At 47.1% G+C, this 26,337-nt stretch overlaps 1 protein-coding gene across 1 annotated transcript in view; it reads right to left on the bottom strand.

Annotated features, from left to right (window-relative positions):
* The window catches only part of CCDC149 (coiled-coil domain containing 149), a 98,527-nt gene extending 76,689 nt beyond the window's left edge, over positions 1–21,838 (bottom strand). Inside the window, 1 exon segment of the mRNA XM_082653767.1 lies at positions 21,718–21,838. Within this exon segment, the coding sequence (XP_082509893.1) occupies positions 21,718–21,765 (48 nt within the window). The 5' untranslated portion in view covers positions 21,766–21,838.
* Between the last annotated feature and the right edge of the window lie 4,499 nt (positions 21,839–26,337).

Genomic DNA, 26,337 nt, shown 5'->3' with positions numbered 1-26,337 from the left:
ACACACTCTTAGTCTGAGAGGTATTTCCTCCCCTGGTCCCCCTCTGCTTTCTACTGTTACTTTCCTCTTCCTACCCTACCCTCTCTCCCCCATTCAGGGATACCTCCTCCCCCATCCACTAAGTAGCGCTAGGTAAACAGTATTCAACAATCAACAGACCTGCTCCAACCTCAAAAAGCTACTCCCTCCATTCCTGGAACCCCTACTCTGTGCTGCTCAGTGATCGCTAGCTGGGACCATCATTTGTCTGCCTACCTGTCTAGTCCAGGTACCAGTCCCTTTGAAAACCATAACTGGGACCTGCCACTCTTCTTTAAAAATATCTCCATTGAGGACACGGGTTCGTGCCCTGGTCCGGGAGGATCCCACATGCCGCGGAGCAGCTGGGCCCGTGAGCCATGGCCACTGAGCCTGTGTGTCCGGAGCCTGTGCTCCGCAACGGGAGAGGCCACAACAGTGAGAGGCCCGCGTACTGGAAAAAAAAAAAAAAAAAAAAATCTCCATTAAGGAGAGTGGCAAACAAAAGCCCTTCAATGTCTGGCTGAAATCCAATTCCCTGACTTTTCCCGCCCACTATGTTTCTATCAAGGTCCACTTACTGCTACCCCAAACTCGCTCTCCCTAACCTCTCTCTTTTCTTGTCAGCTCCTGGACCCAGCTCACAAGCCCCTGACTGGGAAGCCCTCTGCCATTCCCAGGCAGAGTAAGAGCTGGCGGCCACACGGCATTCTGGGTACACCTTGATTAGAGTATCACACGTTGCATCACTGTCACCTGCCCACCCACCTGCCTCCCCACAGACTGAGGTCTCTTTGCAGCCAACTCATTCACCTTTGCATCTCCAAAGCCAAGCACAGCTCCTGACCCAGAGTGAATACCCACACAATATCTGAGAAATAAATGAATTTCAGTTTCCATGAAGCTGAAAAATATTTATATACATATTATCTATAAATTTATTTATAGATATTTATAATATATATTTTTAGCAAGATAGCCACCAATTTTTATTAAGCTTAAATCTCTAAATTCCATTTTAGCACCATGTTTGGGGGAAAAACGTCCAGTTTTATATAAACTCGATGTGTATGGAGAGGGCACAGGATAGCTCCTATAGAATTAGCAAAATGGTGTTTGTATTTAACCTCATTTTTATCACTTCAAATGAGCACTTCCCTACATCATCTGGGCATATACTCCATTCACCACCTTTATTGTTCGAAGTCTTGCAGAATCACTGCTCTAGATAGAATATAGGACTGTGACCTGCAGATACACGTGTGTATACTTATAACTCCACCAGACCAAGTTTGGGCATCTACAGCGTACATGCCATTTGGGGCCCACCATACGCTGATGTCCACTTGGCTGAAGTCCTCCAGCTGCGGCGATCCCAGCCACGCACCGCTAACCCGCTGGTGCCTTCGTGTGAGTCTTTCCTGTCCATGCCTATCTCCTGTCTCCAATTGTACAGCTCCCTGAGTAGTCCACAGCCTTCTTCTAAATCTGCATTCGCTTCTGTGATTTTTAGATAACATTTCAGCAATTTCAAGTTTGTAACCTAATGATTCTAATGCTCTTCTCTAAGAAGACTTTTTTTCTTTTTTTTTTTTTTTATGATTTACCTTTCTCAGAGTCACCACGGCAGTTTCCCCTCTCTGGTATTACTTTCGACAGGCAAACTTTGATTATTTGAATGCCCCAGGGGATGTGCTGAAATTTAAGTTAAGTGAGATTTCAGGTAATTGGAAGAGTTTATAATGTGAACCACTGTAGCTGGGGGGTATGTGAAATTCACTGACAGTCTTGGTTAACTGCAGTTTTGAGTAAGAAGGTTTGCCTGAATATCTATTTCAATCCTTTCACTCCTGTTATTTCTCCTTTCCTCCCTCTACCCATCTTCTCACTCTCCAAAGAGTGTATTCTTATTCTTTTCAGGCCGATAAAGATGAGAAAAAAGCAAGGGAAGAAGATTGGGTTTCCTTATAGTTGGCTGTACGTGGGCTAGGAAACCCCTTCCCATTTGCTGAAGAGAGCATATGTTTTTAAAAATCATCCCTTGCCTGGAGTGAATTTGCTCTCTCCCCTGTGCTAGGCTGATCCGACCTTGCCTTGGGCCGAGATGCTGAGGGTGGAGCTTGCAACTCTGGTTCGTTTCAGAGACTGGGTGTTCAGGATAGAGCACAAAAACTACCTGTGCATCTGAGGCTCTCCCTTTTCCATCCAGGTTGCCAAGAGCCTGGGATATGCTGCATGAAGGTGACAGCCCACGTCACCAACTCCCACATATGCAATGACCCATTATAACATATAACAGTCACATATGGAATGTAATGATAGATTCGCTGGTTACGTCATTATATGATAATAATTCGATTCAGTTGCAGAAGGCTCCCCCTGTGGGCTGGGTGGCAGCAAAAAGCCAGCAAAGCATGGACAACACTTCGGTCAAACTGCCTGTCAAAACTGTAAAAATGCTGTGGCTCTCCTTCCCCTTGTCTCAAAAAAGAAATCATAAAAAACCCTAACATTCCCCAATAAGGCGCCGCCTTGTATATCTATCAGCTCTTAACCTCTCAGCTCTGCCCCGAAACACCAGGAGCAGAGGGGCCTGTGGCCATGTCTTCACTTTATATATGAGGTGCTGAGAGGACTAACTGGTGGCATTTGCAGAACCAGAATTGATTCCTGGACCATCCTTTAACAAGAGGGAATTCGGGAGATACAGACAAAGGAGCCATTAATAGAAACAATGTGGCACGTGGGATTTAGAACTGAAATGTGGGTTTCACTGCCATCACCTACCACTGGGCCATGGGAAGCCCCGCACCCACTCTGCGCTTCAGTTTCCTCTTTTATAAATGATGATATCAATAACCACCATCATTTATGGAAGCTACTCAGTGCCCAAAGATGAGTCATCATTTCACATATATAGATCATTAATCCTTATCACAACTCCAAAAGGTAGATGTCATTACCCTCTTTTACACATACAGAATCTGAGGCTCTAAGAGGGTAAAAAAAAGGCGTGCAGCCTGTAAGTGACAAAGGTGGGATTTGAACACAAGTCTGCCCCATGTCCTTTCTGTTGCAGTGCACTGCCTCTCTTACAGAACACTCTAAGGATTTTATAAGGCAATGCATGTTAAAAAGAAAAAAAAGCACTCAATAAAGTCTAAGGGCATCAATCTTATTATCACAGTATCAAAAGAATCAAGAGAACTGTGTCTGCCCTATTCAAAGAAAGAAAACAATCTCCACTCCTAAGTTTGTCAGCAGACCTCGCCTCTCTGAAAAATATTAGCTCCCTGCTGGGATGAATAGTTCCATAAGAGGGCCAGAGGACTCAAGATGAAGAGTCAGCTCAAGATGGTGCGTTCTGTGGGACTATTCCCTGGCTCCCTTCTCTCTGATACTTGAGTCAGGTGCAGATGCTCTAAAGCAAGGAGGTGTTCCATCCCCGTCTGCCCCAGAAGGCAGTCATCTGCAAACTAGAGATCTTGAAATCAGCCATGCAAATCCGTCACCATTTTAATTATCCAAGTAAATAGAGCTCTTACCACCATCTGCCGAGATTTCAACCAGTCGTGTTCATTAAGCTCCCCCAGCAGTTCTTTCTGGATGAGAACCGTGGAGTCATTGCTAAAGGGCCACTTGGGCCCAAATTTCCGCCTACAGGATGAAGGTGTCCCCAGCTGAAGCATGTGTCTCGGAGCTGTTTTTTCCCCTCTCTACACCTTGCTCACATTTTTCTGAAAGCCGTTAATTTGCTCCTTCAAAGTAACTTCATCTTTGTTGTTCTTACTTCCTTTCCACCAACTCCAGGCAGTACTGATTAGTGAGAAATTTTCCTCCCCAAGAACTGTCAGCTCAGAACTCAGCCCCACAGCAAAAAGTGAGGTGGAGCTTCATTCTGGAACACGGATGGGTGTGCGATCCTGGTGAGTCGAATCACCAGAGATCTCAGAGACCAGACTAAATTGTAAATGCTTCTTAAGGCGGGGACTCTGTCCAGGTCTGTTTCTCTGGCTGATAACTGTGCAAATGAGTTGATTATGTTAGTGAAAGGCTCCCGTGGGCGACCTGAGTTAATTATGGCTTTCAGGGAAGATGGCAAAATCCTCACTAGCTACAAATCACCAATGGACCACAAGGCAGTATTGGGTATAATTGTACTTGCTTTCCTTGACAGTCAGTTGGTCCACCAACACCACTACCTCTGTCATCATCGTTCCTCAGGATAGCATTTAAATGACAATAAAGTGATTACTCTTCTCCTAGTACAGAATTAAGACCTGACACTCAAAATATTCCTTGGAGAAGGATGCACAGACATCACTGATGCAGGTAATATCCAAGTTTGGGCATTTCTCTTTCACTAAAGAAAATTCAGTGATAATCACAGCATCACCACAGACAGCAGCAACAAATTGCTAATTGCTAAATATATGATCGGGCTGACCGCTCCAAAAGGCGATGACATTTCAGAGGCAGAGAGAGACCTAAAAGTATATGGAGGACAGTGGATATGCTGAGGAAGACCCTGATCTGGAGACCCAGATATGACCATGGAAGCGTCAGTCAAACACAGAGGGCAGACCCTCCTCTATCAGTGACGGTGCACCAGGCACTTTACACACATTAGCTCATTCGTCCTCACCATGAGACCCTACAAGGTAGGTACTACTATGATCCCCTATATACATATAAAGTGCTGGTCAGTAAGATGGAAGCAGAAGTGACCTTTGGGACTTCTGGGAAGTTTCCTTAAGGGAGGGGTCCCGAACCCCTGTACCGGTCCGCACCTGTTAGGAACCGGACTGCAGAGCAGGAGGTGAGTGGTGGGCGAGCAAGCGAAGCTTCATCTGCTGCTACCCATCCTCCCCCCAACCCTGTCCGTGGAAAAACTGTCTTCCACGAAACCAGTCCCTGGTGCCAAAAAACGTTGGGGACTGCTGCCTTAAGGGGAGAGGTACACTCTTGCATGTCTTCCTCATCCTGAAATATATGGTCCACAAGATAGAAAACCTCACTCTTGGAATGGAGCAGTAGAGCAGAGAAATGGAAGGTGCCTGGATCCCTGACAAACAGTGAGCTGCCATATCAGCCCAAACTGTCTACCTCCAAATTTATTGTACATGTGTGTGTATGGCTGTTAGCATAACTGAGGCAATCTTGGGCCCTTAAAGTTTCTCCTGCCCTTTTGCTGACCCTACCAGGACTGTACTGCGCAGTAAGTCACTTCTTTGTCATCAAGGGCTTTGTATTGATAGTTAATAGATATTGTTTAATAATCATTAGGACCAGGTGGCCTCTATGCTCTGTTAGTCCCCAAACAATGATGAAAACCTTCACTGACGTATTCCTTGTGCCCACGAGACTAGTTACTCATTCATGAATCTTGACTTAGAAATGCACGTCCTGTTTCCCAGCACCTAACCCAATACCCCTTTAACTATAAAACTGTCCCCATGGCCCCTACGCAGTGCAGGTGCAGCTGTGAATGCTTCCAGATCATTGTCCCCTAACTCATCCCACCCTGTGAGTAAATTACCCTATAATAAACTGATCCATTGACTGTATGGAGCTGTTTGCCTCATTTTTTTTTTTTTTTTTTTTTTTTTTTTGGTCTCCAGATGCCTTCTCAATTCAGTGGGCACTTTTTGTTCCCTCTGACCTTCAACAATGTGAGTGAGAAATACAGATAATTCTATCTTATTTAAACCACTGTTATTTCTATTACATTAAAATTAATCCTAAATAATATACTGATATGCCAAACAACTGATATTGAGGAAATTTCAGAAGGAAATTAATAAAGCAATCCCATTTGCAATCCCATCAAAACTAATAAAATAGCTGGGAATAAATCTAAATAAGGAGGTAAAAAAAACCTGTACTTGGAAACCTGTAAGACACTGATGAAAGAAATTGAAGACAACATAAATGGATGGAAAGATAGACTATGTTCATGGATTGGAAGAATTAACACTGTTAAAATGACTATACTACCCAAAGCAATCTACAGATTCAATGTAAGCCCTACCAAAATACTAATGGCATTTTTCACAGAACTAAGACAATTCTAAAATTTGTATGGAAACACAAAAGACCCTGAATAGCCAAAACAATCTTGAGAAAGAACAAAGGTGATTTCAAACTATAGTACAAAGCTACATCATCAAAACTATATGGTACTGGCACAAAAACAGACACATAGGTCAATGGAACAGAACAGACAGCTCAGAAATGAACCCACACTTATATGGACAGTTAATCTATAATAAAGGAGGCAAGAATTTACAATGGAGAAAAGACAGCCTGTTCAATAAATGGTGTTGGGGAAACTGGACAACTACATGCAAAAGAATCAAACTGGACTACTTCCTCTCACCATATGCAAAATAAATTCAAAATGGATTAAAGACTTAAGTATAAGACCTGAAACCACAACACTTCTAGAAGAAAACATAGGCAGTACTCACTCTTGGAATGGAGTGATAGAGTAGAGAGACAGAAGGTGCCTGGATCCCTGACAAATGGTGAGCCCCCATAGCACATATCTATATTTTCCAAATCTGGCGTGGAGGGGTGCAGTGAACTCAAGATTACTTGGATATTTCAAGTTACATCCACCACGACTCAAGGTTTTATCATCTCTAGGCATCAATAATACCTTCAGCCACTCAGTTTTCTTCCCCAACCTTTCCTCGTTCACAGATTCAGGCCATCAAGGGCAGGGACTCGCTGCTGCGATGAGGACACTCTGTGATGGGGGTGAACAGGCAGGGGTGGAAGGCTGGAGCCCCTCACTTCCACGGAGCCAGTGCTTGGACAGGGCTGGGTCACCTGGCACACCTGCCTTCCACCCACAGCACAGAGGTGGTGTCCTGCCCGTCCTTCGGGATGTGGTTACGACTGCAGGTCTCCTGACACCACTTTTGCTCAACTTCCAACTGAAATTGAAGTCATGGCAGGAGTCTGGAACCAGACCCAAAAAGCCTCTTTTTCAGCTCAGGTTTTTAGGTTTAGAGCTAGGTCAGCTGACGTGAGTGTACAGAGGGTCTGAACCCAAGGCTCCCAGAGGGAAAACCTTCTAACCTTCAAGTTTAAAAGCCTAGCTCCACACACTTGCTTCTTTTTGAGTGACCATAAAAAAGGACTCTGAATTTCTGAATATTTCGTAAACACTCTGAATTTCCATCTCTTCATCTATAAAGACCCTACCCCCTGCTCATGCTAACTGGTAAAGTAGTTATAAGACATTGATTAAGGAATACAGAGGAGGGTGACAACATCGTGTTGCATTTTGTACCCCAACTTTTAGCAAAGTGCCTGGGACATAGTTAATTCTCTTAAATATCAGTGGAGGGAAGGCAAGTGTAAGGAATTATTTTTATTTGTTACAGCTCATGATGAGAAGATGGCCATAGGGACCAAAAAAAAAAAAAATAATCGCACACTTTCTTTGCATGAGAGTCAACCGTGGGTGGCAAATAACCTTGGAACAAACTTAAATTCTAGTCCAGAGCAGAGTTAAAGGCTGGCATCTGTTCAGACACACTATAGTACAGGTCAGAGTCCAATACAGAAAGTAGCTCTTTATAACCAAATGATTTCCCACCCGCAGCTTCTGCCTGACTCTTTTCAAGCAATATATCTGATAGAATAAAATTCTAGTTTGAAAGAAAGGAAGGAAAAGAAGGGAAGGTGGGAGGGAGAGTGGGAGGGACTTGACTTCTAGTAAATTCATAAATCCCTTAGAGCTTATTAAAAGGAGATTTGACTTAACTACCTTTAAAAGATCACAATCTGTATTTTGAGAGTCAGAAGGCCTGTAAGATCAAATGGAGATAAGGGGACTTGGGGGGAGAAAAAGAGATAAGAATATTGTTCTGACCAAAAAAAAAAAAAAAAAAGATGTCCTTGTTTTAATTCAGCAGTTTTTCAATTCAAGTATTAGCTGAGAATCCAGTGGGGTTGTCATCTCTTTTACGTTTGTTCATTACATGCAGCACATTGTTCTGGGCACAGCGGGAAATTAAAAAAATGAATGTACCCATCCTGCGTTGAGTAACTCCAGGCTGGAGGCAAGACATACATAAATAATTCCAATGTGAGGCAACCCGGCAGACGCTGGTCACAGAGGTGTGTCTAGACGCTTGGGATTGCAGAAGGCAGGAGACCTTTCCGTTGGGGGTCAAGGTGGTCATGACGAAACCTTGAAAGAAGGGTGAGGAGAAGTGAGAGAACAAGAGTTCCTGGCAGAGGGCACAGCCTGAGCAAAGGCCAGGTACATGGAAACACAGGCTTCCAGCAAAGACCCCCAAAGTGGTTCTGTTTGCCAGGAATACGGGACATGTGAAAAGGAGAAACGCAAAATAAGGCTGGAATGTTTGGTTTGGATGAAAGTAAGAAAGGCCTTAAATGACAGTGGAGTCCGAGACAAAGGCAGAGCCAACAGGGCCGTGGAGGGCTTTGAGCGAGGAAGGTCAGGATCACGGTCCTGCTTCCAGACCCTTGACCAGGCAGGGATGGACTGGAAGGAAAGGCAGAAAGAGATGCAGGAGGCAGGGAGGCTGATGAGGAGGCACCTGCAAGAATCCAGGGTGGGGAGCTGACTGCTGGCTCTTTGTGAGCAAGTGCTGGGTCTCGGGCACCGAAATCGGCTGAATACGAGGCTTATTCAAAACCCCAACAAATGAGGAAGGTAAAGTGGTCAGCAGGAGACTGGACTGAGGGAGAGTGAGAAGGGTACAAAGTCACAAGGTGAACAAGGTGAGCGCAGAAGAGGCCATGGGATGGAAGTTGCCCAGGAATTGATCGAGCAGTCTGCAAACACATTAGAAGGTCTGGCAAAGCTGGAGACTGTTGGGAAAGCAGAAAAGGTTACAGATTGACCCTGACAGCATTCACCAGTCTGGAGCAAATTAAAAAGCAAATTGGAACTGGCTTAAATAAAAGGGAGTCCCATCGCTGCCACCTCCAATATCTCCTTGGTCGTGGGGTCTACAGACGGCAGAGCAAGCAGGTACGTCAATCTGCACTTCATCAATATGAATTTTCAATGGCATCATGTTGACAGCGGCAGCTGACGCATCACCTCCCTCGGATGAACCATCCCTGAAGCCCTGGGAAGCCTCTTCCTAAAGCCTAGGCAAGGGCAGGACCACCCCCTCAGCGGTAGAGGGTGGGGGACTTTAAAACACACTTTCACGTACATCATCTCACTTTATCCTCATCTTAGATGAGAGACACAAGGCAGGTATTGTTTTCTTCATTGTACAAAGTCCAGAGAAACTGAGGTCTGGACAAGTAAGGTGATTTGGCCAAGACCGTGTAGCTATGTAGTGGTGGGGCTTGATGACTTACATAACCCACTGCTGCCTGAGAAAGGAAGCTGCCCGGGACACCAGGCATCTGCCAGGCCATGTGGACACTCATGCTCCTTCACAGCCATGGTCAGCCCAGGGAGACGTTGGAAGTGGGGCACACTGGCAGGTGAGTAGGGCTGGCTTCAAAGAGAATGTTGAAAATGACGAGGTGAACCGTTTTTCCTTCCTTGTTTCCTTCTCTTCATTCCTCCCCTCCTTCCCTTCCTTTCTTCCACGAGTGCCCGCCAAGGATCATGTGCCAGGCACTGTGCTAGACACTGGTGACCTCCCACCCCTCTGAAGGCCCCTCATCCTCAGGAACCCCAGTTGCCATACCTGCTCACAAGGCCCCATGCTGGCTTCCCAACTGAAATATACCATCCACGTCCCGATCTCTTGAGACCCACAAAAGGTAGGAAACCCAAGTGGAGGCTATGACATCTGAGCTGGGCTGTGAAGTGTGAGTAGGAGATCATCTTTGGACACAAGCAAAGGCTTAGAGATGTCTCACGGTACGGAATGATCTGGTAACAGGAATTCTATAGAGCGTGAGGGAGGTGGTAGCATAAGGGGTACAGAGGAGTTACTGAAGATGAGGAGAGAGCAGGCCCTTGGAGGCCACCTGAGGAATGGCTTTCACTCTGCGGGCCCTGGAAAGCCATCGGGGGCTTTAGGCAAAGGAGTGGTAAATCATTTCAGCGCTTGGAATGACAACTCAAGTAACTGCAGGGAATAAAGAAGATCTTAGAGGGTCTTTATGCAGATATTCTGGGAAGAGTGGATGAGAACCTGGGCCATGGTGGCATAGTAGGAAAGGTGACACAGAGCCCTTATTAAGGACTTGTACCAAAGCAGAAAATATGGGTCTTTGTGGATAATTAGATGGGTGTGGGGTAAGTTGGGAAGAAGAATCAAGGCAGATTCCACAGTGATGTCATTCACGATGGGATAGAAGAAGGGAAGAGAGATGGGAAGGGCTGAAGACAGAGGGAGGGTAAATTCAGTTCAGGGCACGCCGAGTGCGAGGTGCCTGGGGGACACGTCCAGTAGCCCTGTGGAGGGATGCAAAGCCCAGCGTGTAGGGGGAGAACAGCGGAGCGTCAGAGGCTGCACAGCCAGGTGTCAAGTAGGTAGAGGACTGAAGAAAGACTGCCGTATGTGGCAAGTAGGAGGCTGGTCTTGGGCGGCCTTGGCAAGAGCATTTTCAGGAGTAAACGTGGGGTGGAAGGCAGGCTCAGGCGGGATGAGAGTGGAGGAGGACAAGGGCACAGAGGGACAGGTGCAGGTACAGGGGGCCTCCTGGGTCCTGCTCAGCCCTCATCCCCAGGCAGCTTCTCCCTGTTCAAAGCGTACAGTCATGCCCTTTGAGTTGCCTCTAGAATGAAGGCCACTCAGGACCCCAGCACTCTCTAGACAGCTAACCGGGCATTCAAGGTCAGCCTAACAATCATCAGCTGATGCCCCACTGTGTGTCTCCAATCACAGAAACACATCTGGGATTTCCCAAACAAGCCCTGTATTTTGCCATCTATGCACTTTTGCTATCTCCATTCCTTCTGCCTAGAACACCTTTCCTTTACATTTCCACTTGCAGAAGTCCTGCCTAACCTTCCTGGCCCAAGTGCTACCGTCATCAAGAACCTTCCTCAATCCCCCAATCCAAATGAACTTCCTTGCAAAGCACAAGGCTATGCATACAACGTAGTTGTGTGCAACACAACACAACACAACACAACATAGTTGACCTTCTTCTTTGCTATCCACCTGTCCCACTGAAATACCTCCGGGCTGTGCCTCATTCTTCTTTTATGCCAACTGACCAACCTATCACAGTGATGGATCCATCCTGACATCACTGACCCCCCACCTGTGTGTCTGTCACTAGTAAACTATAGGTGGGCAGGCACGTCCAAGATTCTCTTCCCATAAATGAGAATGTGAAATCAAAGTCGAGGCCCTGCAAATGGGCCAGAACTAGGTCATTTGGGGGATGTTCTCTCAGTATCCTCACTCAGGTCCTGCACCTCTTGAGTCATAGCGCGAAGCCTCATCATTCTAGAACTCCTGTCTCCTACCCCAACACAGGTGGTCATGGTCCCTCCCCTTAGGAGCTCACTAATTTGTGTAGGAGTTAAGATCCACACAAAGAGAAGGTCCTTTCCTTTCTCAGGGAGCATGTAAATTCTACATGAGTGGTTTGTAAGCTACACTACATAAGGCAACAGGAGGAAGAGCTCACTTCAAGCTTGGGTGGTCATGGATGATTTTATGAAGGATGTTGGTGTCTATTCCATCTTGAAGGACTGGTGAAGGCTGTGGTCAGGGAAGAAGTGGAAGGCCCACCCAGATGAGGTCAGGATAATAAAGTAGAAGTCAGAATGCGGAACAGATCAGTTTGGCTGGAACAACCAATTTATGAGGGAAAACGAGGCGTAAGGCTAGAAAGATAGGCCAGCTTGGGGCAGGCCTTGAATACCCAGTAATGGGGAGCCACTGAAGGCTTCTGAGTAAGAGGTCCTGGTGAAGTATCTTTTTTAAGGTAGTTTAATAGGCTAGTCATATAGAAGGTATATTGGCTTGAAGAAGATATGATATTTTGAACAAATGTAAGATGTTCATTACAATAAAAATACCATAAGGTAATGGAAACAGAGTAGCCTAGAAGAAGTGAAATGAAGATGAGAAGACTTCAAAATAAAAAATCTGCCAAAGGTTTGTGTTCCTTGGGGACCAGGTGTCCCCTACCACCGGTGCCCTTTTACCTGAAGGACCAGAAAGAGAGGCAGACTCTCAACTAAGCAAAGTCCTCTGCCAGGAGGCACCCAAAGCCCCGCTATGGTTTTATTGGTGGAAAACCAGGCAGTGGGTAAGAAACGTTGCTCACTCTGGTCATTTTCATTCAGGGACTAGCCAAAGTCCTCTTCTTATCTTCAGCCAATGTATTTTATTCAATGTGAAAGTCACTAAATTAATTTTTTTAACATGATAAGAGTAGCAATTGTCAATTTTAGAAGCACATATGCGAATTTCCCTGCACAGGAGAGAACATGAATCCCATTACTTAAAAATAGCAGTTGTGCTCACTTTCCCCCACATGCTAATTTTAATAAACTTACTCTAAAATTAGCCTGCCACTATGAGGATAGCTGCTCATCAAAAATGTTCCCAGGAAGCACTAAGCTTGCCTCGCAAGAGTTCAAGCGCTCCTAGGAAACTCTGAACAATGCGGAGCTCTAAGCAGAACTTGTCCTCTTCTCACCAGACTCAGTTACCCCCAACCCTCTGTCAGACCCATCACCACCACTCTCCAGCCACACTTCGAGGGTCATCTTGGACTCATGCTATTGCATCTTCCCGATCCAATTGGCTATGAAATCCTGTATGGGTCTTCCTTTAAAATCTGTCTCATAGCCATCCCTTTTTCTCTCTCTCCACTGATGCCATAACTCCTTATCACTTCATTTATTCAAATATTCAAGCATTCACATATTCTACACTCACTGAGTACCTACAAAGGGCAAGGTACAGTGTGAAGCGTTAAGGTCACAAATTAATAACATGTGGTCCCTACCCTCAAGGAGTTCAAGATCTTTTGGGCCCAGTGGAGAGAGAGAGAAGTCAAGGGTTTATCAAAGAACCATATGATAAGTGGTATGACCTAGGTGCAATAGAGGTAATTGGGAATATTGATGGTGACAGAGAAGAGACTAGATTACTGGTAGCTCATCTTCACTTGTCTTTCCCTGACTCCTGGGAGAGCTACCAAATTTGTCTTTATATTCCCGCTGCCTGGCACAGTGCCTTGTGAATGACAAAGGCTCGGTGATTACTGAGTTCAGTGGAAATGAATCTTTCCCAAGTACTTTCATCAACTTACACTCTAGCTAAAAAAACTTTCAGAGGCTATTACCAGCTACATTAGAGTACACCCTTCTGTCTTGCTTTTGAAGTTGTTCACCATCTGGTCTACCCTGGCTATCCAACCGCCATTTCTGCTATACCTCAACCCACTAGTTTCAGGCTTTATCTGGAGCATTTCCTCAAAGGCCAACCACCAGTCCAGTGCTCAGGCCTGCTTCCTGTCACCACCACCATGCTCTCTTCAGCCAACGCGGAGGGACCCAGTTCTACTTCTTCTAAGAAGCTTTTCCCCACTTCTTCAGCTTCACCAACTGCCTATATACGTATCTAAGATATATTGTTCATTATTTTGCACTATTTTTTTCATTTAGTATTATGAATGTGAATAATGCTTTGAAATATTAAATGGTACTCTATTTACCTTGCCTCAAATTCCTATAACTCCTACCCTGTTACTCTCTACATATCCCTCTCCCTTTTATTTCTTATTTATTTTTAAAATAAATTTATTTATTTTATTTTTGGCTGCATTGGGCCTTCGTTGCTGCGCGCAGGCTTTCTCTAGTTGCAGAGAGCAGGGGCTACCCTTCATTGCGGTGTGCAGATTTCTCACTGCAGTGGCTTCTCTTGTTGCAGAGCACGGGCTCTAGGCACACGGGCTTCAGTAGTTGTGGCACGCAGACTCAGCAGTTGTGGCTCGCGGGCTCTAGAGCACAGGCTCAGTAGTTGTGGTGCACAGGCTTAGTTGCTCCATGGCATGTGGGATCTTCCCGGACCAGGGCTCGAACCTGTGTCCCCTGCATTGGCAGGTGGATTCTTAACCACTGCTCCACCAGGGAAGCCCCTCTCTCTCCCTTTTAAAAGCCAGACATTTTGCCTTCTCCAAGGAAGAGAGTGCTCAGCGGAACACTGGTAGCAAAGTGACTGGCTTTTCAGTTTTGAAGGCCTTGTCCTTCACCAGAAGATACCAGAGCAAAGAAGAGTCTCCCCATAACTCCCGCCCCCATGACTCTCCAAAAGACTAGAAAAGATCTCCAAATTTGAGGAAAAGGCAGACAGCGTGCAAGGAAAGAGAGCCTGGTTATCATTGAATGTCTAAGAATGAACACTTATCAGCCTGGTGTCAGGAGAGTGGAGTAAGGACAGTGGGACTGAGATGTAGCGGCCGTGGCTAGTTTTGACGGAAACCTGATGAGTTGGGGAATCAGGGAGGTAAAGAGTAAAGCTCTCTATAGTGATGACTGTCTTCAATATCCATTCCGCCCCTTTTTAAAGACTTAAGTTTACTGAGGTATAATTTACGTAGAGAAAAAAAATCACCCTTTTGAGGTGTACAGGTCTATGGATTTTAACAAACTTATACAATCATGTAGCCATCAATCAAGGCATAGACTATGTCCATCACTCTAAAAAGCTCCCTCGTGTTCCCCTGCAGTCAATCTGTTCACTCACTCCAGGCTCTGGCAACCACTGATTGGTTTTTCTGTCCTTTCCGTTGTGCCCTTTCAAGAATTTCATATAAGTGGAATCTTACAGTCAGTGCATTTGAGTCTCTGCCTGCTTTCACTTGACATGTTTCTGCATGCATCAGTAGTCTGTTCCATCTTAATGCTAAGCAGGATTCTATGATGTGGATGTAGCAATTTATCCACGTGCCAGTTAGTGGACACTGTTGTGTTTCCAGTTTTCAGCAATTATAAATAAAACTGCTATAAACAGTCACATACAGGATTTTGTGTGGACACGTGTCTTCATTTCTCTTGGGTCAACACCTATGAGTAGGATTGCTGGGCTGTTGGGTTTAGTGTAGGTTTGACTTTATGAGAACTTGTAAAACTGTTTTCAAAAGTGGTTGTACCATTTTTTATTCCTCTAGCAACGTAGGAGACTTCCAGTCACTCTGCATCCTTATCAGCACTTGGTTTTCCCATTTTTTCTTTCTGTGTCTGTTTTTCCGTTCTAACAGATTCGTTGTGGCATCTTATTGTGGCTTTAACTTACATTTTCCTTATGGCTGACGATGCTGCGTATCTGTTCATGTGCTTATTTACCATCTGAATCTCTTCTTTAGTGCAGTGTCTATTTAACTCTTTTGCCCATTTTAAAAATTAGATTGTTTTCTTACTATTGTGTTATGAGAGTTCTTTGTATATTCTGGATATAAGATATGTGTTCTGCACAAAATTTCTCATCTGTGGCTTGTCTTTTCATTTTTTTTTAACAGAGTATTTCAAAGAGCAGACATTTTTTATTTTGATAAAGTCCAATTTATCCTTTTTTTCCCTTTATAAGTTTGTTTTTCCTGTCCTGTATACCTTTCTAACTTTTTAATAGAACCCTCCCAAATTTAAGTTGGGCATACCCAGCTTAAGATGACATTTCCTAGCCTCCCTTGCAGCTACCTGTGGCCATGTGACTACACTCAGACAAATGGGATGCGAGAAGTGATACGTATAGCTCTCTAGTCATCCCTAATTAAAGAAAAGCCCTTTGCCCTGGACTTCCCCTTTCTCTCCTTCCCCTTTCCATGGACTGGGACAAAACACGGCAACAACCTAGCTTTAACTATACAGTTGAGGACCATCCCCTAAGAAACAGTAGAGAAACAAGATGGGAGAAACCTGGGTTCTTAAATGACTCATGGAGCAGGGCTGCTCTCCCAGCCTGGACAACCACACTATGACACGAAAGAGACCTAAATATCTACCTCACTGAAACCACTATATTTTGGGAGTAGGTATCTTTGTTAAGTGGCTTAGACTTTACCCTAAAAAATATACCCTTCTTTCTTAGGAAGTAAAAAATAATCCCCAATTCCCCGGACCCAGCCTCGTGTAGTGTGGTGTGTCTATGAGGAAAATTGCACCATGGTTTCTCAAAGTTTCCCTCAGCTCAGGAGTGATTCAGAGACAGCAGAACACGACTGAATTCCCCCACCTTGGGCAAGGGAGCAAAGCCCCCCATGCCCAGAGTAGTGAAGTAGCAGTAGATCACCTTGTTCTTCATTCACCCAAAGTAGCATGGGTCTGGTACAGACACCAAAGGGCCAGAAGAGGGGAACAAGGGCAGACACAACAGTGACTGACAGTGACCAATGACCAGATGCTAGACTGAAATGAGGAGAGTGTGGCTAAACAAAACTAGCCCAGACCAGTTGTGTGCCCCCTACCCCATCACCCCTGCCAGTGGCTGAGTACTGCTTACCACCCCTAGAACTCAAATACAAGTTCAGGCAGAGGTGTGATTCCAATCCAGATTACGTTCCCCCCCACCGCCTTACAAGGGGAGTTTGTAATCATAATTAAGGTGTTATAGCAAAATAAAGTTTTCGGTTTGTGAACACCTGAGTTTGTGCCCTGAGCTCCACCCTCACTGTACCAATGTTTGCTGAACATTTACTGCTTGCCAGGAAGACAGCAAAACACGAACGAGCATGATTTCACTGGATCCTCAAATTAGAGCACCTACGAGTAGGTGCTTTACGATCCTGTTTAAAGATGAGAAAAATGAGGCTCGGAGGAGTTGCATGGCACGGTGATTCTCTCAACACCCATTCCCCTTCTTCTGGCAATTGTTCCCACCCCCCTGACCCACTCTCAGTCCATGTGGCCTGGGCAGGGCCCCGTGCACAACTGCAGGCCTGAGACAGGTCGCCGTGCTCCTGAATAACTTCCTCCAGGGCAGGTGGGGGATCTAAGTGGGTGCAAAGGGAGTGATTCCTGGGGTTCTATGGGGTCTCCTGCAAAAGAGTTTCTGTCTTCCCCTCTGGACTTGAGCTTGAGAGGGTGGGAGGCTGAGACTGAAGTCAGGCCCCAAGCAGAGCCTAAGATGGAGAGAAAGCATCTGTTTGAGCACTGAATCCAGCTGTGCCCCACACCACCCCTATCTTGGAATGATTAGTCACGGCAGCTGTGTTAGTTTGCTGGAGGCTGCTGTAACAAACTGCGTAAGCTGGGTGGCTTGAAACAATAGAAATTAATTTCTGATAGTCCTGGAGGTCAGAGGCTCAAAATCAAAGTGTCGATAGGGCCAGGATCCCTAATAAGACTCTAGGGGAAGACCCTTCCTTGCCTCCTCCTAGCTTCTGGTAGCTGCCAGCAATCTTTGGCTTTCCTTGGTTTGTGGTAGCATAACTCCAATCTCTGCCTCTGTCATCACCCGGCCTTCCTTCCTCTGTGTCTTCACATCGTCTTCCCTTTGTGCAGCCAAACTTCCCTCTTCTTATAAGGACACTGGTCATTGGATTAGGAACCCACTCAAATGACCTCATCTTGAGAACATCTGCAAGATTGTTTCCAAATAGGGTCATATTCACAGGTATTGGGGGGAGGACGTTAGGACTTGAATATATCTTTTCGGGGACACAATTCAACCCACAATATCAGCTGATAAATTCCGTTTGAGCTGAACCCGCTTGGGTTGGGTTTTGCACCGAGAAAGAAGTACCGCCAAGACTTACTCTCAGTTCTCAGTCAACAAACAAGACCCAAAGCTGCGCCCTTATCCACAGGCTCAGACTGCAAGCCTGTTCAGCTTCCCTCCCCAAATGTCAGCGGCTCTACTTCGGGCAGAGGCCCAGGCTTAACCATCTTCTATATCTGCCTCCTAGTCACTCACTGCATACAGCATGCTCACGGAATACAGGACCGATTGCTATCTAATTAATTCACCAAAATTCAAATAGTGAAACCGAATTAGTCATGGTTTATCGCAGGGCAGTAGGCTGAGAGATGACCAGGATTTTTATCTTAGAAATAAAGTTACGGATTGTCTGCACGACTGCGTTTCAAGATTTCCCCCTGATTTGAAAGATCACCTCAGGTGGTGATGAGAAGAATGCTTCCCCCTCCCCAGACATTTAATTTCCAGAATAGAACAGAAGCCACACTCCTTTTACACGCATGGCCGTGTTTACTTCACGACCTGAGAGAAGGCTGTAATTTCAGCTTGTTATGCTAAAAATGTGAAAATAAAACTGATCTCTATAGGATCATTTAAATGAAAACTGCTTCCTAGAGGCAAGCCGAGGAAGCAAACTGATTGAAAGAGAGCACAGGGCTCTGGGCAGGAAGGGCCATGGAGTGTGGGCCCAGGGTGGGAGGTAGAACCGGGGACTTCTGTAGAAACAGACTGGAGCCCATTTGACCCAGGTCACATGGGTGGTGATGCCTTCCCCAGTTCCTTCCACTGGCTTCCAAAGTCACTTTCAAACGCCACTAGCCACGGACCATTCTCTTCCTTGAACCCTACTTGCCTAGGGCCAACACGATTTCTCCACTCCCACGGAAGCCCAGGCAACTGAACTTGAGCGTGCAGGGGAATCCCCTGGTGAGCTCCCTTTGCAACAAAAGCAGATTTGGGGCTACACCCCCAGGCACTTTCATGAAGTAAGGGAATTCGTTTCCTGTGGTTGCCACAGCAAATCACTACAAACTGGGCGGCTTGTAACACAGAAATGTATTCTCTCACAGTTGTGGAGGCCAGAAGTCCAAAATCAAGGTGTCAGCAGGATTGGTTCCTTCCGGAGGCTCTGAGGGAGAATCTATTCCAAGCCTCTCCCAGCTTCTGGTGGCTGCTGGCAGCCCTTGGCATCCCTTGGCTGTCGCTGCCCATCTCCAGTTTCCGCCTCTTCACATGGACTTCCTCTCTGTGTGTCTCTGCTTCCCCATAGGCTTCTCCCTTGTATCTCTGTGTCTCAAATCTATCTCTACTTTCTCTTAAGAACACTAATCATTAGATTTAGGGCCCATCCTAAATCCAGGATGATCTCATTTTGAGTTCCTTAGCTTGATTATATCTGCAAAGACCCTGTGTCCAAATAAGGGCTTATTATAGCTACTGGGACGTTAGGACTTAGATGTAGCCATGGGGGGAAGAACACAATTCAGTGCACTACTGTGGATTTGAGGAGAGACCCAGAAACTTGTATTTTTTTCCCCCAAATGCCAAGTGACTCTTTTTACTCTTTGCTCCCAAAATGACTCTGATGATCTGTAAATCGTCCTCTGAGCAACAATGATCCAGTTGCTGAGGATTCAAAGATGAATAAGACATAGACCCCTCCTTTGAGAATCTGCTGTCTAGGGGAAGATACACACAGATGAACTGGTGATTAAGATACAAAGTGTGGGGCTTCCCTGGTGGCACAGTGGTTGAGAGTCCACCTGCCGATGCAGGGGACACGGGTTCGTGCCCCGGTCCGGGAGGATCCCACATGCCGCGGAGCTGCTGGGCCCGTGAGCTATGGCCACTAAGCCTGCGCGTCGGGAGCCTGTGCTCCGCAACGGGAGAGGCCAAGACAGTGAGCGGCCCGCGTACCGCAAAAAAAAAAAAAAAAAGATACAAAGTGCGGCCTAATGATCCCAAGCTCTGGAGTCAGGCACCAGGGTTCAACTTCTGCCCCCTCCAGATGTGAGGCTCTGAGCGAGTTCCTTAGCATGTTTGGGCCACAGTTTCCTTATCTGTAAGATAAGAAATAATTCCTACCTTATACCATTGTGACTATGAGGCTGTGTAAATGTTAAATATGAAGGATGGACTTGGGGAATGGCCGTTAGCTCTTACGAAGGTGGGAAGCGCCTTGCATTCATTTTCACATCCCACAGCCCCGAGCTGAGGGCCCTCTGCGTCCTAAGCTTTAACGAATGTCTGAAGGCAAGACAGCATTACTCTGGAGATACAGAGCTGGGATAGGAAGGACAACTACGGAAAGACCCATATCCGGATCTTGACTTATTCTACAAGCATTTTTTGAGCACCTGCTGTGTATGGAGCTCAGCGTGTGGGCACCTGGGACAAAACCAAATAAAATACACAGCCTAGTGGGGAGACCATTAGACTGCAATACTGTGTGGTCAGGGCAAGACAGAGGCACCCTCGGTCCAGGGACAGCCATGCCAATAAGAACTTCCTTCTTTGGTTTCCCATCCTTCCCAGTCCACCCTTTAGGATTCTCTTAGTGTTTATGGTGTGACTCTCCTTCCACACTATACCATATGCTTCAGGAGTTCTTTGAGGGCAGAAGGGGTCATCTGTCTTCCTGGCCATTGTATCCCAAAATACCGAGCAATGTACCTGACTCCTAATAGGCATTCGACAAGTATTTGCTGGAGTAGTGAACATTCTGCTATTTCAGAGCCCAGCACTGGACTTCCATGAAGAACCACCTCCAGCCTCCTTGACCACTGGGTATGATTCTTGACGAGCCAAGAGAAAAGATCCCCAGAGGATCTGTCCCTTAACATAAAGCCTGACAGAGGAGATGGGGACAGGCTGCATGACAACATATGATAATACTGTCCAGTTATTACATACAGATCAAGAGGGAACAAACTGAACTTGGGGAGAAGCTGTGACAGTCCATTCCCCATTCCCCTTCAGAAATACAACGCTTTGCATACACTGGACATTAAGTACTGTTATCAGACTGACCTGGAGGCCCAGGAAATGGTGAAAGGAGAAAGACGGTACAACGTTTCCCTTCCAGCACCCAACGTGGGAAGGAAGCCAGCAAACCATTACACCCTGCATTGTGCGTATAGAAGTAAGAAAACGGAGGCCCAAGCTGGCCTTGGGGACGGGGATGGTTCTCAGGAGGGAGAGAATGGAGAATTTCCGGGGCGTGGTCGGCACAGCTGGGTAAGTGGCTAACGCCATCACAAATGGTGGCTAAGTCAGGACGAACAATTTACCTGTGAGGGGGAGACACCAGCACTCTCTCTCACCTGGAGAAGTCAGGCAGCCCCTCCCAGGCCAAACCATTCTTAGGGTGGGCTGAAGAGGGAATAGCATAGGAGTCCAAAAGCCGACCCCAGGGGTGTTTCTGACAAAATCGCTGGGCCGGGGGGCGGGGGTGGGGGGGAAGGCACGGTATTCTCTGCTTCCACAAATCGAATGACTTCTGCACCAGTGTTTCACTCCTTTGATAAACGGCGCGCCACCTTACACACAGAAGGCCCACGGTAAACGTGTTGACTTAATTGAATAACTGAATGAACGAAGGCTACGGAGGACCCTATGGAACTCCCCTCCCCCACAAAGCTCCGCTGCAGGTGATTCCACCTGGCCCGGCCGTGGCCCCAGAACCCGGATTTCCCCCTGGCACCACCTTTCCGCTTCAGCACTGGGCGTCCAATCGCTTGGCTCCAAAACAGCGGCAACCGAGAAGGCAGGTGGGGCTTGGCTCCCACTCCCGGATCCCCGCTCTCCTCTCGCCAATCGAGTGCCCAGCCCTGCCCGGAGGGAAGGCCCCTCCCCAAAGGCTGGCACCAGCTGGCCTGGAAGAAAGTGGCGCCCGGGCAGACCGCAAAGGGCGGGAGGAACGGCGCACCTGGAGGGGCGCATGAGAGCAGCCAGCCGAGGCCGCGGGGTGCGCGTCCCCCGCGAGTCTCCGCCCGGCTCGGCCACCCGGGGGGCGCGGGCTCGGGGCTGGGGACCGCTCGGTCCGGCCCATCCCGCCCGGCCGGCGCCTCGGCCTCACCTCGCTCACCAGCCCCTGCCAGTCGCTCTCGGTCCGGTCGCCGTTCATGGCCTCCTCCTCCAGGCACGGGCCGGCCTCATGGACGCCACCCTCCTCCTCTGCGCCCTCCTCCTCCCGCCGCGCCGCCGCCGTCGCCTCCTCCACCCGGGCCCCGCGCGGCCCCGAGAGGGCCCGGCGCCTCCGAGCCGCCGCGCCGCCGCCTCCTGCGGCCGCCCGCGCTGTTGACTCAACGTCAGCCTCCGCGGGAGGAAGGGGAGGAGGAGCCGCGGTCGGTGCCGGGCCGCAGCCGCAGCCGAGCCGGCCTAGGAGAGCGCCACGAAGCCCCCGGACCCCGCGCTCGTAGCGGCCGAGCTGCTGACCGCAGGATTACTGCTCTCCCGGCGGGAGGCGGCTCGGCGTCCCCCACTAGAAGTAAATCCCCAAAGCCAGCCATTCCCTGACCACTATCACGGCTCTCACCATTAGAATGTAAGCCCCACCTGGGCAGAGGGTTGCTTCCCTCTCGGATGAATGTTGGGTACAGGGCCTGGCACACAGTAGGTGCCCTACAAATATTTGCTGAACCTGTGGATGAATGAACCACATGTTCTTACATATTTAACATGGTTTTTTAAGCTACTAATGTTTATTTCTATTTCTTAAATTATCAGCTGTCATAAATAAAAACATTGAAAATAAAACGATAATGAATTCTAAATAGGACCGAAAGCTCTGAGTGTGATGCTTAACATGGGTCAAGAGAGGTGTTGAAGACATATTAGCATCAAACTGAGACTTTCTCCTAAGAGGAAGGGCTGAAAGGGAATTACAGAGGACAGGGGAATCTTCACACGAGTCAATATTATTCAAGGTGGTTTTCCCCAGCCACCTAAAATCCTGTCCTGAACCACTACCAGTAGTGAGCTTTCCATACTTGCAGAAGCGCTGCCTGTAGAGATGAGCATACAGATTGAGAAGTTGTGAACCCATTTTAGTTGTGGACACATCGCAACCAACATCTATTTGTTTTAGTCCCTGTTGATCCTGAATCGATCCTGCAGGATGGATGTTACCTCCATTTATGAGAAAAGGTGGAGAAACAGAGACTCAACGAGGACTCCTAGCTCCCAGAGACACTTCCCAGCCTCTTGGAAACCCGAAAATGAAGTATTACCCCTGGGAGGTGGAAATATTGCATTCTATTGTTGGTCTTGTTTTATTGGCTGTTTGCAAAATGGTGTCCATAATTCCCATGTCGCACCCACTGTCTTTGACTCTAGGCTCAGCCATGTGACTTGCTCTGGCTAACGTGATGTTTGCAAGTGTGCTACACAAAGAGGCTTGTAAAATACCTGTGCAGTAGGGCTTATTCTTGCTTACGCTCTTAGGAACCTCTGATCACCACCATAGAAACAAGCCCAGAAGAGCTTGCTGGATGATGAAGGACTCGTGGCCAACAACCAGCCAACTGCCACATGTGAGTGAGGCCACTGACCCCCAGCGGCCTGCATTAGTCCAGCTGAGGTCAGCAGAAGAACTACCCAGCTGAGCCTTGCCCAATTTGCCGACCTACAGAGCACGTGCTAAATAAGCTGTTGTCGTTTTAAGCCCCTAAGTTTTGGGGTGGTTTACTATATAACAATAGATAACTGATATAAGAGGTGACACCACTAATGAGGAGCCTGGATGGCCTGAACTCTCTCTGGAAGCCCTGGCATCATGACCTGTTGGGTCCTCATCTAAAGAAGATTCTACAGCAGATTCTGGCAGACCAGGGGCTACAGGAAGGAGCCAGTCTAGTAGGTAGCACTTTTATTCAGTGCCTGTTGTGTACAAATCCTGTACTCATCCTGAACGCATTCAATAGCATTGCAGACCACGGTCCCTGTCCTAGAGGATTTGCGAGGCTTACCATTAAAGTTTTGCAAACAAGTGCTCTAGGGAACAAGAGAAAAAGAAGGGGCTAGAATACAGCTAATGCTTCTGGTATTCTGACCAGCTGGGCCACCTAATCCATTCTTTGTAATCCAAGAGGGTGGAAAGAAGGTCACCCCTGAGTTGAATGTCTAGGGTTAACTCAGCACCAAACACTTGTTCCTAACAGCCTGATCGATGTCTCATGCTAAGAAGAAAGGTACTGTCTGCCAATATATTGCCCTCTGGCAAACCATCTGGTTTCATTCCAACCTGTCAATGAGATAGACTTTAGGAAGAGTGGGCATAACTTGGTCCATCTGCCTTCCACTGCCTCGAGGTCTGCGCCTTGCTCTCGGCTGGCATTCAGGTGGGAAAGCAGCCCGCCCCTTCTAGTTACTATGTTTAGCTGAGGCTTTCAGTACTGCTGTGGCTTTGGAGCCTTCACTGGTATTTCAGGCCGCAGGACAATCAGCAAGCTGTTGGGAGCCAAGGGACCTTCAGGAGAGGGATCATGTACCTTTGCGACAACTCTCTGGACGACTTTTTGCGCCTACTGGCTTTCCTTCTCTGAAGTAAGTCAGCCAGTTATTAAGGTGTTTAAAAATAAAACTGGGGAGGAAAATCAAAGAGCGCCAAGGCTCTACCCTCCCCAGTGTGTGGAGAAACTTGCAACTCAGTTGAAACGGCATCTCCAGTTGCCTGGGTTTCCCTTAGAGGTTTCATGCCCCAAGTGCCAGGTCGAACCTGCTTAGCCTGTGAGATGTGATGAAATCACAAACCACGGCAATGTAGCTGTGAACGATTCTTTTTTATCTCTTTTCATTTATGTAGCCTGACATTGAGTAATAATAATAATTAAACGCGGTTTAAGCTTTCAGGCACCTATACCAGAAGGCCTCTAGACACCTCATCAACAGCAGCCCAGGCTGACAGAAACGAAGCTAATACTATTGTGGTTTACATTTTTCAAAGGAAAAAATAAAACTGCTCATCAACTGTCCTCACCTCTGATAAAAGCAGTACATTAAATGTTCCATCCCACAGTCCATTTGCATGGGACCAGTTTAAAACCAGGGACCCTGGTCTTAAATTTGCTACCCTGACACTAACTGTTGAAACATTGTTTTCAGCCTCTATTTTCACATCCCCTTAACTCTCTGACAAATCTCTAGGGACCCAATTTTTCTTATATATATATTCAGAGCCCCAGGGCCAATTCTATCAATATTTATTTATTTATTTGCACGTGTAGTTAGAGGAAAGTGCTTAGGTGCTTTTGAGTGATGCTTTAAACTTTCAAAAGTTTGGGAGGGTTTTAGATATGGAAACTCCAAAATAGCTTAATCTAAGAAATTGAACGAGCAGATACTGATGAAAACAAAACAAAACAAATCTCTGGAGAGACTGGGAAAGAAAGGATGGCTTGAAGTTATTGTTAGAAACATAGCCTCTCCTTACGGGTTCTCTATCGACTTGCAAGATAACTTTGGCTAAGTTTCAGCAGCCTCAGACACACGGGAAAGCCCTAAAGCTTTTGATACAACTTCTCCAGACAGCATTTTCAGTTCAAATTCTGGCCGCCCAAGCCAGAATGTCAGCATTCTCATTAAAGGAAACTGAGCAAATCTCCAGTAGAGATTTTTGGCTCAGCTTTTCTCTGAAATGTACAATTGGGGCAATATTTATGGCCATTCATTTCTCCAGTCACTTTTCTCCTGCCTGAATTAGGAAACCCAGTCTGATGAGCCTGGGAAGAAAATGATTCTTAATGACTGTGGTTTATAGTGGTGTGTGTGTGTGTGTGTGTGTGTGTGTATGTTTAATTTATATATTAATTTGCTCTATATGAGCCGAGATCCTCAATTCTTTCTCTTGTCAAGGGAGGGCCGTTTTGACAGGTCCTGCCAGGAGTCCCTATGACCCGGTTGCTAAATGGCTTCCTTTGTTCGTGACTTTAACCCAGGGCAGGGAACTGCAGGTCCCAGTGTGCACTGCAGTCAGGCCTCCTGCAGAGCCCTGAGACCCGAGGTCCTCTGGGCCACTGGCCTCAATTCTGTAAAAGATAAGCCTCTTCTCTTCCTTTCTTTTCCCCTACCTGGGGATACTCTGCAAAGGGCCTCATCCATCATTTCCCTACCAGGGCCCACAGCCAGACACCAGACAGACAGACAGACAGGGGATTCTGGCTGGGTTCCTGACTCAGAGCATTCTCTGTCTCTTAGCCCCCTGAACTCCTGGCCCGTCTCTGTGCTGCCACCAAGCCCTCCCAGCCCAGCAGCAAACAATCAGTTGCATGCTGCTCCTCTCCACCCTGCCCCCAGCCCAGCCAGCTGCCAGTCAGCCGGGCAGCAGCGGGTGGAAGGAAGTTCCACTCCCCGCTGAATCTCTTCCGAGGTGCTCAAAATGACCGAGTGGGGCTGATGATGGCCTGTGGACCCACAATTGCCATCCCCGGAAGGGGCGGAGCGTGATTGACTGGAGCGTTGAGGGCAGGAGGCTGGGGACCGGTGGAGGCAGACGGGCAGCTTTTTTCTCTACCTGTGGAAGGGTCCCGACAAGGGGGAGGAAGATGTCAGGAGGAAAGGGCCCTGAGCTGGAGAAGAAAAGGAAGAAAAGGAGAGACAGAGGTAGATGCAGGGCTTGCGCTCCGGATAAGAGGCCAAGAAATCAACTAGAGAAATCAATTAGAGATGATCATACTAAGTGAAGTCAGTCAGAAAGAGA

This window comes from Grampus griseus (assembly GCF_964374135.1).
Source record: "Grampus griseus genome assembly, chromosome: 4".
Classification (NCBI taxonomy): Eukaryota; Metazoa; Chordata; class Mammalia; order Artiodactyla; family Delphinidae; genus Grampus; species Grampus griseus.
This window is presented reverse-complemented; position numbering and strand designations above follow the sequence as displayed.